General features: G+C 47.4%; 1 protein-coding gene across 1 annotated transcript in view; it reads left to right on the top strand.

The window, feature by feature from the left end:
- Positions 1–17,866, top strand: part of Hhat (hedgehog acyltransferase) — a 245,673-nt gene that overhangs the window by 70,614 nt on the left and 157,193 nt on the right. The window contains exon 8 of the mRNA XM_041635455.1: positions 5,891–6,041. Coding sequence (XP_041491389.1) covers positions 5,891–6,041 — 151 coding nt within the window. The remainder of the gene's footprint in view (positions 1–5,890; positions 6,042–17,866) is intronic.

Genomic DNA, 17,866 nt, shown 5'->3' with positions numbered 1-17,866 from the left:
GGTCAACCTTGGGAGTCATTCCTCAGAAAGCCATCCCACCATTTTTTTAAATTTAATTTTTTTTTCAGTTTATGTGTGTGAGTGTTTGCCTGCATGTATGTAGTGTATTGTGTATGAGCACCTTGTGCTTGAGGAAGCCAGAAGAAGACACCAGAGACCATGGAACTGGAATTAAAAATGATCGGCGACCAAAATCAACTTTATTTTTACAGATAAAGTCAGTTGAGGGTCTGGTCCTGCAGGGTCACCTGGGCTCGGGCTCCTGTAACTCTTTTTGATTGTTTTATTTGGTGGCAATGAGTCCAACCTGCCCGGAAGCACCGAGGATGTTTCTCTTTGTGTTGACACCCCCTTTGCAGAGTGTATGCTGGTTAGAGTCCACTCAGTGGGGAATCCAAGGCTCCCCAGTAAAGAGAACACGTGACTCGTCAGACCTTTAAGACATTTTAACAAGTGCTCCCTAGTCCCCTGGAACCTAGCTGGCCTTGGAGGTCAAAGGTCTGTCACGGAATCTGAAACTCCCAGATTTGGCTCGGCTGGCTGGTCACTGAGCTCCGGGGATCTGTCTGCCTCTACTTCCAGTGTGCTGGGCTTGCAAGTGCCTGCCATGAAAGAAAAACATCCCTGCTGCCGTGTTTGAGCCACCTTGACTTATGACATTCTTGTATTCCGTGACTACAGAAGTTCATGTAACTATTTTCGTGGTAGAACATGTCATCTGGGACGGCCTGAACCTGTGTTGCCAGGCAGCACCCATTCATATTTGACTCAGAGTAAACGTGAAACAGAAACTGAGGGGCAAAGAGTCCTCTTGCCTGTGACGATGGATAAGATTTGAGTTTGAAGTGATAAAACATTGTCTTGGCAAGTGATGGTGGCTGCACACATTTGTAAATACGCAAAAACCTCCTGAATTATACTCTAAATGGATAGATTCCCTGACAGGAGTGGCTGGAGAGGTGGTAAACATGGGGATCTGAGTGTGATCCCCAGCACCCACATGAAAAGAGGCTCTGTAAACCCAGCCCAGGAGAGGGAGAGTCGAGTGGATCCCCGGGGCTTACCCGCCAGCTAGCCCAGTCTGCTTAGCAAGTCGCAGGTCCCACTGAGAGAGCCTGGCTCAAGAAGCAAGGTGGGGCTAGCCAGGTGGCTCATGGGTGAAACCACTTGCCATCAAACCTGATGACCTGAGTTCAGTTCCTGGCATTTACAGGGTGAAAGGAGAGAATTTGTTGTGTGAAGTCTTTACTCTTTTGGATTTTGGGGGGGCCCACTACCCAGCTCCCAGAGAGGCTTCTTCTTGGTTATGAATGCCTGGCCTTAGCTTAGCTTGTTTCTTGCCAGATTTTCTTAGCTTAATTTATCCCAACTACCTTTTGCCTCTGGGCTTTTTCCTTTCCTTACCTCTGTATGTCTTACATTCCCTCTCTCTCCATGGCTGGCTGGGTGGCTGGTCCCCGGAGTTCTCCTCTCTTTGTTGTCTCATTGCTCCTCCTCTTCCTCATTTCTTCTATTTATACTCTCTGCCTGCCAGGCCCATCTATCCTTGCTCCTGGCTCACTATTTTTTTTTTATTGAGCTCTACATTTTTCTCTGCTCCCCTCCGTGCCTCTCCCCTCCCCTTCAACCATCTCCCATGATCCCTTCGCTCCCAGTTTACTCAGGAGATCTTATTTTTTTTCTATTTCCCATGTAGATTAGATCTATGTAAGTCTCTCTTAGTGTCCTCATTGTTGTCTAGATTCTCTGGGATTGTGATTTGTGGGCTGGTTTTCTTTGCTTTATGTTTAAAAACCACTTATGAGTGAGTACATGTGATAATTGTCTTTCTGAGTCTGGGTTACCTCACTCAATGTGATATTTTCTCTATCCATTTGCCTGCAAATTTCAAGATGTCATTATTTTTTTCTGCTGTGTAGTACTCCATTGTGTAAATGTACCATATTTTCCTTATCCATTCTTCGGTCGAGGGGCATTTAGGTTGTTTCCAGGTTCTGGCTATGACAAACAATGCTGCTATGAACATAGTTGAGCGCATGTCCTTGTGGTATGATTGAGCATCCTTTACATATATACCCAAAAGTGGTATTACTGGGTCTTGAGGAAGGTTGTTTCCTAATTTTCTGAGAAATCGCCACACTGACATCCAGAGGGGTTGTACCAGCTTGCATTCCCACCAGCAATGCAGAAGTGTTCCCTTTACCCCACATCCTCTCCAGCATAAGTTGTCATCCGTGTTTTTGATCTTGGCCATTTTTACAGGTGTAAGATGGAATCTCAGAGTTGTTTTGATTTGCATTTCTCTGATGACTAAGGATGTTGAGCATTTCCTTAAGTGTCTTTCAGCCATTTTAGATTCCTCTGTTGAGAGTTCTCTGTTTAGGTCTGTACTCCAGTTTTTTTTTTAATTGAATTATTTGTTCTTTTGATGACCAATTTCTTGAGTTCTTTGTATATTTTAGAGATCAGACCTCTGTCTGATGTGGGGTTGGTGAAGATATTTTCCCATTTTGTAGGCTGTTGTTTTGTTTAATTGACCATGTCCTTTGCTTTACAGAAGCTTTTCAGTTTCAGGAGGTTCCATTTATTAATTGTTTCTCTCAGTGTTTGTGCTACTAGGGTTATATTTAGGAAGTGGTCTCCTGTCTGGCTCACTATTGACTGATCAGCTCTTTGTTGGGACCATCGAAGGTTTTAGACAGGCAAAGAATCACAGATTCACAGAGTTAAACAAATGCAACATAAGCAAAAGTCACACACCTTAAAATAATGTTCTACAACAAGAACTGACTCCTGCAAGCCACCATCTGACCTCCCTGTGCACACTTAAGCACACACACATACAAATGAATAAATATAAAACAAAACCAACAAGGATGGTGCATGAGAAAAGACACTCAAGATTGACTTGAGATGGACACGCATGCACACACATACAAATGGATAAATAAATATAAAACAAAATAAAACCCACAAGGATGGTGCATGAGAAAAGACACTCAAGGTTTACATGCATGTACACACACGTGCATGCACACACACGCACACACAATAAGAAATGAGTGAATGAACATGAGGCTCTGTGACGACCTCCTGGTATTTCTTAATTGGAAGAACAACTGCGTGGAACTGACATGTGACATAAGGCTTCTCAGGAGATTCTCATGGATCTTCCATGGAAACACACAGAAAAGAACTGGGGCTCTGTTCCCACTTCCCTTGAGCTTCCCGGGACACCACTGTAGATCATTCACTTGCTTCCAAAGGGACGGCGACAGCGTATTCATGCGGCATCCAGGACTTTTCTCCTGTTGTAAGAGGGACACTCCGGAATGGCTTGTGTAACTGACCAGGCGGCCTTCAGACGTCTAAAGGACAAGCTCCAACCTCGCTGTCACTGCTGACCTCATAGTCACGTCGTGGGAGTATGTGGCTCTTGCAGCAGCCCTGCACCACATGGGAAGCGAGCCCCCCCCCCCCCCCAAAGTCAGAGAATACAAGAAAGCCACAAATCATGGGATTTTCTGGACGTGTTGTTGGGGACATCAGGAAGGCAGGTTATACCAAACCAGAGAAATCTCTGTTGTAGCCGCAGATGCCATTGTTAGCTTTTGGGAGGAGGGGAGTTAGTACTCTGCTAAATCATTACATCCCCAAGTTTCACTTGATATTTGAAAAAACAGGTCAGACAAAGAGGTGAACAGGAAATAAGTATTTAAGGGACTAAGGTGTAGCAAGGCAATTTGGCCCCGTATCAGCAGCAATCCAAGTCTCCACGATGATGTAGTAGTTGATGGTTCAGTCTTGTAGACTTTAACAAAGACATGGCTTTTGTTCTGGGAACTTCAGTTCCTGTTTTGTAAGATAGAGTATATCCCATTGTCTGGATCCACCGTAACTTAACTGCTTATTGATGGACGTTTGGATTGTTCCCATCTTTTGTCTGTTAAGAGAAGTTCTATAAGACTGCCTGGATGTCTCTGTGTAGAGACCCTTGCATTTCTCTTGACCAAAGCCTGGAATTTCTGGGACATGGGAAACTCTATGTTTAATTGTTTTCCATTTTAGTTATTGTTTTTTTCTGTTTTTTTCCCATGGTATCTGTGTTGTAGGACATTCTTATGTGCTGTGTATGATGTCATCACCGACACTGTCTGATATGGCTTTTGGATTCTGTTTTTCTGTTTGTTTTCCATGGTGTGTTGTGGGACATTCTTATATGTTGTGTATGATGTCTTCACCGACGCTCTCTGATATGGCTTTTGGATTCTGTTTTTCTGTTTTTCCGTTTTTCCCCACGGTATCTGTGTTGTGGGACATTCTTATGTGCTGTGTATGATGTCTTTACTGACACTCTCTGATATGGCTTTTGGATTCTGATGGGTACAGGTTTTGAAAGGACTTGTGAAGGATCGCCCCATCCTCCTAGTTTTTAAGTGAGATGGGTATTTTTGCATTCTTTTTTTCTTTGTTACCTGTGAAAGCATGCCTTGTGTGCTGGTGAGGTGGCTTTGTTAGAAAAGACCCCTGCCACACAAGCCAGATGCCTTGAGTTCAATTCCTGAAGCTCCCAGTGAAGAGGGGACCAGCTCCCAGCAGAAGAGAGAACAAGCTCCCAGTGGAGAAGAGGACTAGCTTCCAGAGAAGAGAGAGGACCAGCTCCCAGTGGAGAAGAGGACCAGCTCCCAGCAGAAGAGAGAACAAGCTCCCAGTGGAGAGAGAGGACAGGCTCCCAGTGGAGAGAGGACCAGCCCCCAGTGGAAGAAAGAGACGAGGGCTCCCAGTGGAGAGAGGACCAGCCCCCAGTGGAAAAAAGAGAGGACGGGCTCCCAGTGGAGAGAGGACCAGCCCCCAGTGGAAGAAAGAGAGGATCTACTCCTGGTGGAGAGAGGACCAGCTCCCAGCAGAAGAGAGAACAAGCTCCCAGTGGAGAGAGAGGACGGGCTCCCAGTGGAGAGAGGACCAGCCCCCAGTGGAAGAAAGAGAGGATCTGCTCCCAGTGGAGAGAGGACCAGCCCCCAGTGGAAGAAAGAGAGGATCGGCTCCCAGTGGAGAGAGGACCAGCCCCCAGTGGAAGAAAGAGAGGATCGGCTCCCAGTGGAGAGAGGACCAGCCCCCAGTGGAAGAAAGAGAGGACGGGCTCCCAGTGGAGAGAGGACCAGCCCCCAGTGGAAGAAAGAGAGGATCTGCTCCCAGTGGAGAGAGGACCAGCCCCCAGTGGAAGAAAGAGAGGATCTGCTCCCAGTGGAGAGAGGACCAGCTCCCAGGGGAAGAAAGAGAGGACCAGCCTCCAGTGGAAGAAAGATAAGATCGGCTCCCTGTGGAGAGAGAACCAGCTCCCACAAGTTCTCTGCCTTTCACGTGTGCACTGTGGCACATACACATGGGCGCGCACACACAAACACATGCACATAAACTTTTTAAAAAAGACGTAGCTTGCAGAGAGGTCCCCTTGCCTGTGACAGTAATAAAGGTGATCTCATTTTTAATAAAGGTGGTTACTTTTCCATTGTCATGATCAAACACCACAGCAAGGCATCTTATAGAAGAAAGAGTTTATTATTTGGGCTCATGGTTCCAGAGGGTTAGAGTCAGTGATGGTGGGGACAGTATGGGGCAGGTGGCAGACTGCAGGGCAGGAAGCCAAGTGCTCATATCTTGAATCACAGAGTGAGCTAGAAGTACATAGCTTTTTACTCAAACCTACCCCAGTGACATTCTTCCTCCAGTGAGACTGCAGCCCTTAACTTTCCCCACACGGGACCAACTAGAGACTAGGTGCAGATGCCCAAGACTGTGGAGGGCAAGAAGGGACTGGAGAAGAAGCAAGACAGACTCAGGAGGCTGCTGTCTTTCGCTGGTATGGCTGACGAGGCCCTTTGCTTTTCAGGAGGACTGGCCCTGGCCCAAGTACTCTTCTTCTATGTGAAATACTTGGTGCTCTTCGGTGTTCCGGCCCTGCTCATGCGCCTGGACGGGCTCACACCGCCACCCCTCCCCCGCTGCGTCAGCACCATGTTCAGCTTTACCGGGATGTGGAGGTCAGTCTCGTGGTTTGTTTAAGTCTTTGGGGGTGTGTCCAGTGGGATTCAGAGAGTTTCCTCTTTCCCACGCTACATTAGGTACTACACATTCTTTATCCTGCTATGACGATGGCAGCCCAGGCTTTCTGACCCTCACAGAGTGAACACAAAGCTACGGAGGTAAGTGAGGCAGGACTCATACAGGGCTATGATGTCTCACGGTTGTGATAAAATACACGGGTCAAAGCAATTTAAGGGAAAAGGCTTCATTTTGGGTCGCTATTTGAGTATAAAGACCAACATCGAGCCCTAGATGTGGGAGCTTGGGAGGCAGCTGGTCACATTGCGGCTGCAGCCAGGAAGCAGAGAGCAGTGGATGCTGGTGCTTACCTCGTTTTCTCCTTTTTATGCAATCCAGGACCCAAACTCGGGGAATGGTACCACCTGCTTTTAGGGTGGGTCGTCCCTCCCCAGCTAACCTACCCAAGATGGTGTACCTGGGAGGCTCGTCTCCCAGGTGACTCTGGATCTGGTCAAACTGAAAATAAACATCATCACAGACATGCTATGGGGTCTTCATCACTCTGCTTTCCTTGAAAAGTGAGTGTGTAAGACACACTGTTGACTCTAAACGGGGGGAGTGTAACAGCCTAGGCCAGCGCTCACTGCCATTTACCCATTTGCAGGTTTTGAAAAACCTGGTCTGGTCATCTCATCTCTTCAGTAACAGTAGTAGTGTGATGTGTACATCTGTCTCCAGAAGTTCTTTTGAAGAAGAGGCAAGCCACAGAAGATGCTTCCAGATGCCAACACTCAACTTTGTGTTGTTCTGTGCAGGGTCCATGCGATAGACTGATGTTTTCTCTGAGTTCTTTGCCTGTTACTGATAAGCCCCCCGAACTTATGATTGGCCTGGGACTTTTTGTTCCTAAAGATCCCCAAGTCCCTTATCATTTGTGACGGCTGTTTTCCAGAAGGACTTGTTTGCACATGACCTTTTCTGACCATATCTAGCATGTAGCAAGGGTCAGGATTGCTGTTGCAATCACAGACCCAGTGGAAGAAGCTCAGGGGGACTACTTAAAACTTGGTCTTCAGTTCCCTCGCTTGCTTCTAACTCTCGCCCTGTTCAGAGTTGCTGTTTGCCTCGTTCATCTCTGTAGACCCAAGACGGAGGTAGCAAGAGAACTCAGTGAGTGTTGCCAAACCCCTTCTGGAGGACACAGGCAGCATGCAGTGTTGCTTCTCCATAGCCGTGTGGGCACATGCGGTATGACCTGAGCTTCTGTATGCACATGTTAGCTGGTTTGCTATATGGGGTTGGAGGTTTCCTGTAGCCATAGAAGGGCAGCTCAGCAGCTCCCTTGCATCTCCTTTGTCCTTTCATCAAGCTCCAGAGGCTGGTCTTTTTAAAGCCAGGATTGGGGAAGGCAGAGGGGCTCTTTTCATGGCTGGATAGTTTTTGCTGAGATGAACCTCACTGGAAGCTGTCATCCTGTGACCTGCTCAGAAAAGGTCGCTTCCTCAGTCCATGGTGGGGACCGGGTATGATTTGGGAACATGTCACAAGCATCTGGTGGGAGCCCTGCATGGCTTCTCTGCCTCTCTGTTGTGACCATCTGCTCTAATGTACTTGGGAAGGATTTTTTTTTCTGGGGACTTCTGCAGGGTCAGCTGGAGTGGTCACCATGGTGACCAGGATGGTTTCCTTGTCCATAGTTACTAACTCACTGATTGCTACAAGGTGGTTGTGTTCCATACAGCAATACAGATAACTGTCTTTGTTTTATTTAATCAAATTTAATTTTTTTAATTTTTAAGTGTGTGTATGTTTCTGTGTCTGTGTTTATCTGTCTATAGCTATGCATATGTGAGTGTATATATCTGTGTATCTGTATATAGCTATGCATATGGCCCCCTTGGAGCCTAGCAGATTCTTAACATTGAATGCAGTGGGGCGGGGGTTATAGTTACTTTGACCCATCTGGTGTGAGCACTAGGAGCTGAATTTGTGTTCTCTTGAAGATTGAAGGGCAGTATATACTATTAACTAATGCACCATCTCTCCAGCCCCCTTATTTAACTTATTTTTGCCCAAGAAAGGTCCTCACCTTACATAAACTACAGAGATGGCTAAAACATATCCGCCATTGTCATGTAACAAATGGTTACTCTGTGGGGCTCCAAAGTGTGAGCCCTTGAAGTGACGGCGATCAAAAGTTATTTACAAGACCACTTGATGAAAATATGAATAGATTTTCCTCTAGGACTGATGTAGGCTCCAGTTCTAGCTTCTGCAGCACGCAAGACTAGAAGGTTCCTTCCCATTTTAGATTTATTGATCAAAGCAAGTGTCTGTGTGTCTATGTGAGCCTTTGTGAGTTTATGTGGTGACCAAGGAGGCCCATGGGCATCAGATGCCCTGGAACTGGAGTCACTGGTGTTTGTGAACTGCCAGGTGTGGGTTCTGGTAACTGAACCTGAATCCTCTGCAAGAGCAGGATGGGCTCTTACCGGCATTGCTGTCTTTGTTTTGTTCTTGAGACAAGGTGTGGCTGTGTGAGCCTCCGCTGGTTTTGAAATCACGAAATCGGCCTCTTGTTGTAGTAGGAGGCTGCTTGTTTGTTCTCAGCTGCTCAACCCCAAAATAAGTACACAGAAACCATATTATTTGCAATGCTATTTGGCCAAAAGGTTAAGCGTATTTCTGGCTAACTCATATCTTAAATTAACCCATCTCCATTAATCAGTGAATCACCATGAGCCTGTGGCTTACTGAGTAAAGTTCAGACATCTGTCTCTGGTGGGGCTACATGGCTTCTCCCTGACTCCACCTTCTTTCTCCCAGCATTCAGTTTAGTTCTCCCCACTTACCTCTGTTCTGCTATAGGCTCGAAGCAGTTTCTTTGTTATCCAACGGTATTTACAGCATACAGAGGGGAAATCCCACATCAGCCACCTAAATGTTAGGGTTACTAGTGTGCACTACCACATCAGCCCCTCCGTATTTTTAAGTTTCTTTCCAGTGTGCTGGATACTTAGAAGAAGTACTTGTGTCTTTGCACGAGGTGTCATTTTCAGGTTAAACAGCTGAATTTCAGAATCCACGTGAGCCTCTGAGCCGTGGTGCCCAGGGGAAAGCTCAGGGGAGGCTTTTTTCAGGAGAATAAGAATGCTGATTGTCTTTGTGTCATTTGTGACTGTTCCTTCCTCACAGGCAGGTGTTTCAGTGTTGTGTGTGGGAGTGCATGGATGCCTGGCGTATGTGTGTGCTTGCGCAGTATATGTGTGTACATGTAATTGTGTACGTGTACGTGTGTGTACATGTATGTGTGTGCACATGTATGTGTCTGTAGCGCATGTGAGTGCATATGTACATGTGTGTTCATGAATGTGGAGGCCAGAGGTAAATATTGGGTGTCCTTCTCAATTGCCCTCCGTCTTCTGAGGCAGTCTCCCGCTGAACCTGGAAGGCATTGATTGGCTAAGCTGGCTGGTTAGCAAGCTCTGAGGATATGCCTGCCTCCAGCTCTCCTGCACTAGGGTTGCAGAATCCATGACCACACCCAGCTTTGTTCTGTGGGTTTCATGTTACATTTCTGGGTTGTGGTCTTTTAAGGGAAGGCAAGTTGTGAAGTTGTGATGCCTAGTATCCAACTTTACACCCATGTCTCTGGGCTGCATATGGGGTGTTGCTGCAGACCAGGAATGGCTCCCTCTTCCTGAGTGTAAGCAGAATTTAGTCAAGAGCGGAGGGGAAGCTGGCGGAGCTCATGTTCTGCTGGGCTGTGGCGGAGGGGAGAGGTTTAGAGCAATCTCCTGGAGGTTCTCTCAGTCTTCTGGAAATAGATATCGAGTGAAGTTAGAACCAATGATGAGACTGTTATTAGCACAGTACTTTATACACCGAACACGAGGCTGGCTGACTGTGCTATCTTCCAATCAGGACTCCAGTGCCAGCAGCCTGCTGAGTCTTTGGAACCTGAGCTTTGTAGCCTAGAACAGACGACTCTGGCCATCGGCAGGGAGATGGTCTTTCTTGACAGGATGGTTTATGTTGGCCATGAAGAACTGCTGCTCTTTTTGATGGCCCACATCTACAGTTGGGACCTGCTGGGTCTGTTCATGCCTGTCCCCAGCTTTTCTTTCCACGGATCTCATTGAAACATTTACAAATGAAGCAAAGCCCCAGGGAGCAGCTCTATTCCCATGGTGTGAGTTTTCCACGGCTGTATGGGGCTGAGAAATTGAAATTTCTATGCTTTAATCTCTAGGTTTCATGTTTTAATTTAGAGGAGCTGAGATCTCTAATGAGTATCTTTCGCCAAGAGTCATTAAAGATGGTGTTGCCTGTCTGAGGTTCCAAATTAGCATTCTGATGGTGCCCCCGATTTGATTCCCAGCTATAGAGGTGAAGTGTGCAAAGTGATAGGGTTTCCCACAGTGGCTGGTGAGTTATGGGTCAATTTCCGTTATCTCAAGAATCTCAGGCAGCTTGCCCTCCACACTGCTTGAATTACGATGCTTCCCAGTCTTCGCAGGCAAATTCATGCATCATCTGCTATCCCAGAGGAATCTGGATAGCAGTTGGTGCGGGTTAGACTTTATTGCATGAGTATATCTTTAGGCTGGGAGGAGGAACAGGAGGAGGAGACCCAGCACTTTCTCTCAGTGGGGCATCAATTGCCCAGACTGGGAGGCCAATAGAAGACTTTAGCTCTCTAGGTAGGGAGCTTGTTCTGCTGTGCAATCAACAGTAAATCCAGGGATGGACGACTGCTTCTTTGAGCCTCCTGCCTCTGAATGAGGCTTAACCCCAGTCATAGGGCAGGGTGCCAGGATGCCATGGCCTCCCAGCATCGCTGGTACAGAACAGAGATTAGGTGAACCTAAAGAGGAAAGGGGGAGCGGGCTTTGTTCACAGTGCTCACCCTATCCAGAGGGACCCTGGTCCCCAAGAGCTTGCTCCTCATCAGCTGTGAGACTCTTTCTGGGCCAATCTTCTACCTCTAAAGTGAGGATTTGTCCTATAGGATAATGTAATGATTGTTGGAAATGAGATTATAGTAGACCCCTGGGAAGTAATAAGTTTTTACTTTTTTTTTTAAGCGGGGGCAGGGTTGCTAGAAGCCTGGCAGAGCCAAAGATGACCATGAGGTCTACCTGCTGCTGGGCCAGGCCTAGGACCAATGAGTGCCAAGGGGATTGGCTAAGCAAAGACTTCATCCAGTTGGAATCTAGAGCAGCCATGATCCAGCAGAGTGGGGTAAAGTTACGAGCTCACAGACGTCAACACTCTTGTTCCTCAGCCCAGTCACACGGAAGCGGGATGGCTTCTTACCACATTATGCTACTCATGGGATCTGGCAAGTTGGCAGCCTCCTTCCACCTCGTTTTCCTGAGGTGTTAAGGTGGACTGATGGCAGCACTTGCTCTGGCGGCTGCCATGGGGTTAATGGAGACCACACACTCAGCAATGGACGCAGGGCAAACACAAACATATTAGCTCAGTGTCATTGGTACAGACAGGGTAAAATTCATACCGTGCCTTTTGCCTTTTTACTTTCTAGTAAAGAAAGCCTGGAAGGGTGAGTGGTTGGAGGTGTGGAAAATGGGTAGCACTGTGCAGAAGACATGGGTTTCAGATGGAAGCATGTGACCCCAGGTCTGCCGCAGGCATTGGGGTATTTTTATTACTGAGCACACCCACAGTGTCCTCTATGGACTCTGTACATCTTCCTTCGTTTACCTAACTCTTCCCTCCTGGTCCCCATTCAGCAGACTCAGTAAATGCATTTTTCTTTCTTTATATTTTAAGAACTATTTTTTTTCTGGACACAAACTTCCATTGATCAAAGTGGAAAGGAAATATGGAGTTGGCCATCGTTCCGTTTTGTTACCGGGTTTGTTTTGCTTCAAGGATGTCCTTTTCATTTTCCTTGTGTTGAAGATTTTTCTGTGTTCAATTGTGGACGGACTCTTTGATAGAAGGCTTCTAGAATAGAAGCAGTGTGGCACAGGGAACACCCGGGCCTCTTCCTATGGAGGGCATTGGTCATCCCTCAGTCTTGCTAGTCACCAGAATATGGTGTTGGGGGCACAGGTGTGGGGCCAGGCTGCCTGTGCTTGGGTCCTGGTTGCCCTCGGGAAATCCATGCTGGAGCGATGGACGTGGAATGTCACTCACAAGTGCATGTGTTTGAATACTTAGTCCCTGGTAGATGCTGATGTTTGGGGAGTTTGTTGAACCTTCAGGAGGTTCAACAACTGGAAGAGGCAGGTCACTGGGGGCTGTCCTTCAGGTTTATAGCTGACCTTGCTTTCTGTGTGGTTCTAACTCTTGATCCGCTGGGATAGCAACCCCCCATGTTCCTGCTGCAGACATGAGCTGTTTCCCCTCACCATTCTTTCTTGCCAGGATGGAGTCCAGCTTCTCCAACTGCATGAGCTCAAACAAACCTCTCTTCCCCCATTTTTCTTCTTGTCAAGTGTTTATTTTGTCACAATGATGAGAAAAATGATGAATTCAGCAGACAATCATGGTTTTCTAAAATTCTGCCCATTGCAAGTTAAGAGCAAAGATTCCAGTGTTTTGAATTGGTGTGTAACTGGTCTTTCTCTGGGTGCTGTGAGCCACACCTGAAGGATGTTACACACATCATACATGACCACCATGGGTTCTCAGCCTTCCTCACCTCCTGTTGTGTAACTGGTCTTTCTCTGTGCACTGTGAGCCACACCTGAAGGATGTTACACACATCTTGCATGACCACCATGATTCTCAGCCTTCCTCACCTCCTAATTTTCTTCGTCAGGTGTTCTATGTGGTGTGTCAAAATATTATGTCTACTTTCAATTTTATTGAGAACGAATGCACCTTGAGAGGAATCTGGAAGGAGGAGTGTATACACCTGCGTTAATTACAGTCATCATTTCACCAGACGCTGTGCTCTGCCATAGATAGCAGATGAGAGAGGAAGTTGCCAGCTTGAAGGGAGAAAAGACTTTCCATTCAGACTTTGATGCAAGGGGAGTCTGACAGCTGCTTGTCTTCAGGGTTGGAGTTTTTCTAAGGGAAGTGCTGAGAAAAAAAAGTTTAACTCTCTTACACGTTAAGTTGAGGAAACAGGATGCAGTGTTGGGAGTAAAGCTCTTCTAGAACACACTGTGGAAGCATTCAGATTCTAGCGATGAAAACAGCGACTGTAAATATGTAGCTGGGGTTCTGTGAGATGGTTATGTAAGTGCCTTCAACTGTGTTGAGCGTGAGCCTGAGATAGGATGTGGGAACCAACTCCCTAGAAACTCATTGTGGAAGTGGCGGAGAAGGGTTCCATTGGCAGAGAGTTGGTTTGTAGACACCAAAGACTAGGAGGAAGGAGTTGCCTCATTAGTCCAAGTCACTGACTGGGTGGTGGTGTGGGCTGTTGAGGGCTTCCCCCATTATGTTAGAGACAGAGATCTAGAGACTTCTCTGATGCCCACACAGAGATGACTTTTTCTCTCATGGGTGTTTCCCTCTACACCCCCTTAGCCTTTCCACCCCTTTGTCACACTCTGCCCACATCTGCTCCCCAGTTCTGTGTTGTAGAAAAGCCTTCAGCAGGTTGGCATCTCAGAGGCCAAAGCCAGAAGTAAACATTCTCCTGTAGTGGCATTTCAGTTGTATTTTAATAAATAAAGACTGCCTGAAGATCTGAGGGAAAAACAGTCCCACTGGTCAGCCTTACAGACCAGGTTGTGTTGACACACACCTTTAATCTCAGTAGCCACAATGACACGCACCTTTAATCCCATAGCCACACTTGTTGCCATAGAAATTGGGTGGTGCACGCCTTTAATCCCAGTGGTGCACACCTTTAATCCCAGCCCTAGAGAGGAATATAAAACAGGATGACACAGCTCTCAGAGACAATCTCATTCTGAGATTCCTGGAGGCAGGGTCACCATTTCAGACTGAGGTCAAGGTAAGAGCCAGTGGCTGGCTGTTTTGCTTTTCAGATCTTCAGGTTGGACCCCAATTTCTGACCCTGAGCTTTTATTAACCGTGTATCATTCTGCTTTTAGGTTTGCATATCCCCCTGTGTAGTACCCTCTCCTTCAGGATATATAGGGTCAGCAGAGGGCGGGCAGGGAAAGATAGCTAGATAATTTCATCTTCTTCAGTGTCATTTCTGTTCCACGTCTGCTGTGGACAAGGGGCATCTTACTCTTGTGGCACACTCCTTAGGAAAGGAGCCGTGTGTCTCAGCTCTCATAAGTAGAATAAATTTTCTTTTTGTAATGATAAGAAAAGTACTTAAGATTGGATCTGGATTTGATTCTGAATTCCTGAGCAACTAGGTCATGACTAGGGACTAGGGATCGCTAAGATACAAAATGAGTGATTCCAATTAAAAAATTCTCAGTTGAATGAGCTGATTTATCCTGTGTAATAGTCTTATCAATAAGGATGAAGATATCATCAAAGGCTGTGTCACATATCCCAGGTCTTACCATTGGTAAGGAAGACTTTTGTTTCTCAGAGATGAAAATTCATGCATTCTGCATCACTGTGGGTGATTATATTGCCTCTTTCTGTTATACCATGAATAAGTGCAAGGTTCTTTTTATTTGTTCATATTATTTTTATTTACACATATGTGTGTATGTCTGTGTGAGTGTACGTCACATGCATGCAGGCACCTGCAAAGGTCAGAAGAGAACATGGGATTCCCTAGTTGTGAGGTTTTAGGAGGCGTGAGCTGCCTGACATAGGCGCGTGGGTACTGAACACAGATCCTCTGCAAGGTCAGTGTGCGTGTGTGACTCAACTTCTGAGCCATCTCTCCAGCCCCAGAAGCACTCGTTGGTGCCATCTTTTTGAGTCCTTAGACTGCCGATTGGTTTGGCTTTGCTGTGCCTGCTTGTGTTGCTATTTCAGGCCCTCTTGTAATTTGCCATCTTCATTCCAACAACCCATGTGCATAGGGGTTAGTGTTACAGTCCTGGATACAAGCAGGGCTCTCTGAGCCTGTCCAATTGCTCCCCAGAGATCAATGCTAACACTTTGTCTTTATGAAGAACTCTAAACTGTGGCTAACCCATGGTGTAAGATTGGACGGAGTCTCTGATTGTCGTGCTTAGAAGTGTTGCTTATTTCTTGCCATGGTGTGCAGCGTGGCATGGTGTGCAGCGTGGCTTGGTGTGCAGCGTGGCTTGGTGTGCAGCGTGGCATGGTGTGCAGCGTGGCTTGGTATGCAGCGTGGCATGGTGTGCAGCGTGGCTTGGTGTGCAGCGTGGCATGGTGTGCAGCGTGGCTTGGTGTGCAGCGTGGCTTGGTGTGCAGCGTGGCATGGTGTGCAGCGTGGCTTGGTATGCAGCGTGGCATGGTGTGCAGCGTGGCATGGTGTGCAGCGTGGCTTGGTATGCAGCGTGGCATGGTGTGCAGCGTGGCTTGGTGTGCAGCGTGGCATGGTGTGCAGCGTGGCATGGTGTGCAGCGTGGCATGGTGTGCAGCGTGGCTTGGTGTGCAGCGTGGCATGGTGTGCAGCGTGGCTTGGTATGCAGCGTGGCATGCCCCAGAAGTTTTGAGGTGAACATTCAGAGGTTTGAGGCTCTCACTCCATTTATCATTTTTTTGTGCTCTGTTTAAAGACACCTTGCTGATGCATAATTTTGCCTCACTAACATTGAACTCGTGCCCAGCGGCACTGGAACTCGGGCCTGAGAGAAATGGGGGAACACTGACACGGTTTTTTCTCAGATAAGATGCTCCATGGCTTTTTCATGCTTAGGACACCACACAGTACTTCCTGTGACATGCTTAGGAGACAGTGATGTCGTCTCCCAGAACACACCAAAATGTGGCAGTGTAGATGGGGTGCCAGTGTGGAGTGCACCAACAGCACAGCGAGCCCTTTCCATCTAACAGGTCCAGAGACGCGCGGTTCTGGCCTCTGAGCTTGAGTAATTGCACAGATGTTCATCTGGAGCTCTCATGGGTTTTATTGATCAGATAAACTCACAAATACAGGGACCTGGGATAATGAGCATGGATTTTCAAGGGGCGAGGCTAGGCCTCACCAAGAAGGTTACATGCAGTGCAGACCTAAAGGAAGATGTGAGGCACACATGACTAGCTGGGTGGTGCTGCAGGAAGAGGGTGCGGCCAATGAAAAGGCCCCAGGGCCAGGTGCACATCAAAGAGAACAAAGAAGAGCAATTGAGACCAGCATGGCTGCAATGGAGCAGGAAGTGACTGGCAAACAGGAGAGGGACAGGAGATAGGACAGGAGAGTGGTCTCAGATGCCACTGTGAAGTGACTGACTAACAAGAGAGGGACAGGAGATGGGACGAGAGTGGCCTCAGATGCCACTGTGTATCCTTTGTCTCCACATCTCAGATGGAGACTATGGGAGGGAGCTGAGCTTCCAGAAGCAAACGTGCCGTGTGGAAGCACAGACCCAGTGCCTGGCCTCCCACCACACAGAGAAATACTGGGCTGTGCATCTGATATCTCAGGACTGCTCCGAGTCAGCAGGAAAGCTGAACTCCGGAGCTGTGGTCTGCAAGTGCCTCTAGTGGCTGAGGGTGGGCTCTAGGGATCAACGAGATGGTTCAGTGGGTAAAGACACTTCCCCAAGTCTAATGTTCCTAAAATCCCTTCCCAAGGAGAGACATAAGTCATATCCACCTCTTCTTCTAAGGTCCCAGTGTCAAACACAGTTGCGATTCGACTGAAGGTCACTCTAAAGAGTCAAAGAGCTCTGTTGGGCATCCTTACAGGGCATAGGTGAAGGGCTACTTAAAGGGGTATGGGTTCTGCTGCTCTAACAGATGCGTCCAGAAAACCCTACTCAAAAGGAACAGGATGTCCCTGTAGCCACAGAGATGGACTCTCCTTCCTCTAGCCCCGCCCCATCCCCAATGCCACATTCTGAGTTGCTGGTTAGTAGATGTAGTTGGATACTCTGTGGGGAGGTGGAGGTTGGGGGGTGATGGGATGAGCGATGTGGAAGAGGCATACATCATCAACAAGCCCAACAGGGATGATCTTTGTGAGGCGGGCACAGCTACATGCGTGAAGATGACCCGAACTCAGGTCCCAGCACTCACGTGATGGAAGGAGAGCACTGACTCCCGCATGTTGTCCTCTGATCTTTACATACTTTACATGGCACAACACTTGCCCACGCCCGCAGTTTAACACGTGTCTGTTTAAAAGGGTTGAAGATGGGCTCCAGATCAGGGGGAACTACTCAAAGCATTCATTTCCAGAAAGCCTGACTGTGTCGTGAGTCATGGCCATTTAAATGATCCCAAGCCTAGGGTGCCACAATGAGGTGACGCTCACTCATGGCTTTCCTGGGTGAAAGGCACACAGGGTCCTTTATAGAGTTCCCTTTTTCTCAACAGTCATGGTTCAGTCCTAAGACTCCTTGTCCTCTCATCCCCCTTTCGTGGGAAGAAGAAGGTGGCCAGACAGCTCTGCTGCACAGAGGTGTTTGCATTTGACGCTGAGTTTGGAAGGGATTCAGGTCCTGCCCCAGAGTATCCTCAATGAATACAGAAAACACTTCAAACCACACGTTATTAAAGGTGTGTGCAGAAGCCGCACCTGTACAGTGCGAACTTATTAGCATTTCAGACCCATGCCTCTTTTAGATTTAATTAGATTTCAGGCTTCAGTCGATTTATTAAATGAATTTCTCACCGCTTAAAAGGTGTCACATGCTCACTGCAGCAGCTTTTGCTCAGTCCTTTCTGTCCTCATCCACTCAGGCAGATCCCGGCTTCTGACTAATTCAAAGCCAGAGGTGGTTTTTCCAAAACTACCACATAGAGTAAACACAGCCTCTTT

The sequence above is a fragment of the Microtus oregoni genome, unplaced genomic scaffold (genome assembly GCF_018167655.1).
Source record: "Microtus oregoni isolate MIOR12 unplaced genomic scaffold, Mior012 000047F_ref0000412, whole genome shotgun sequence".
Lineage (NCBI taxonomy): Eukaryota > Metazoa > Chordata > Mammalia > Rodentia > Cricetidae > Microtus > Microtus oregoni.
The sequence above is the reverse complement of the archived record's forward strand: the minus strand, read 5'-3'. Positions and strand labels throughout refer to the sequence as shown.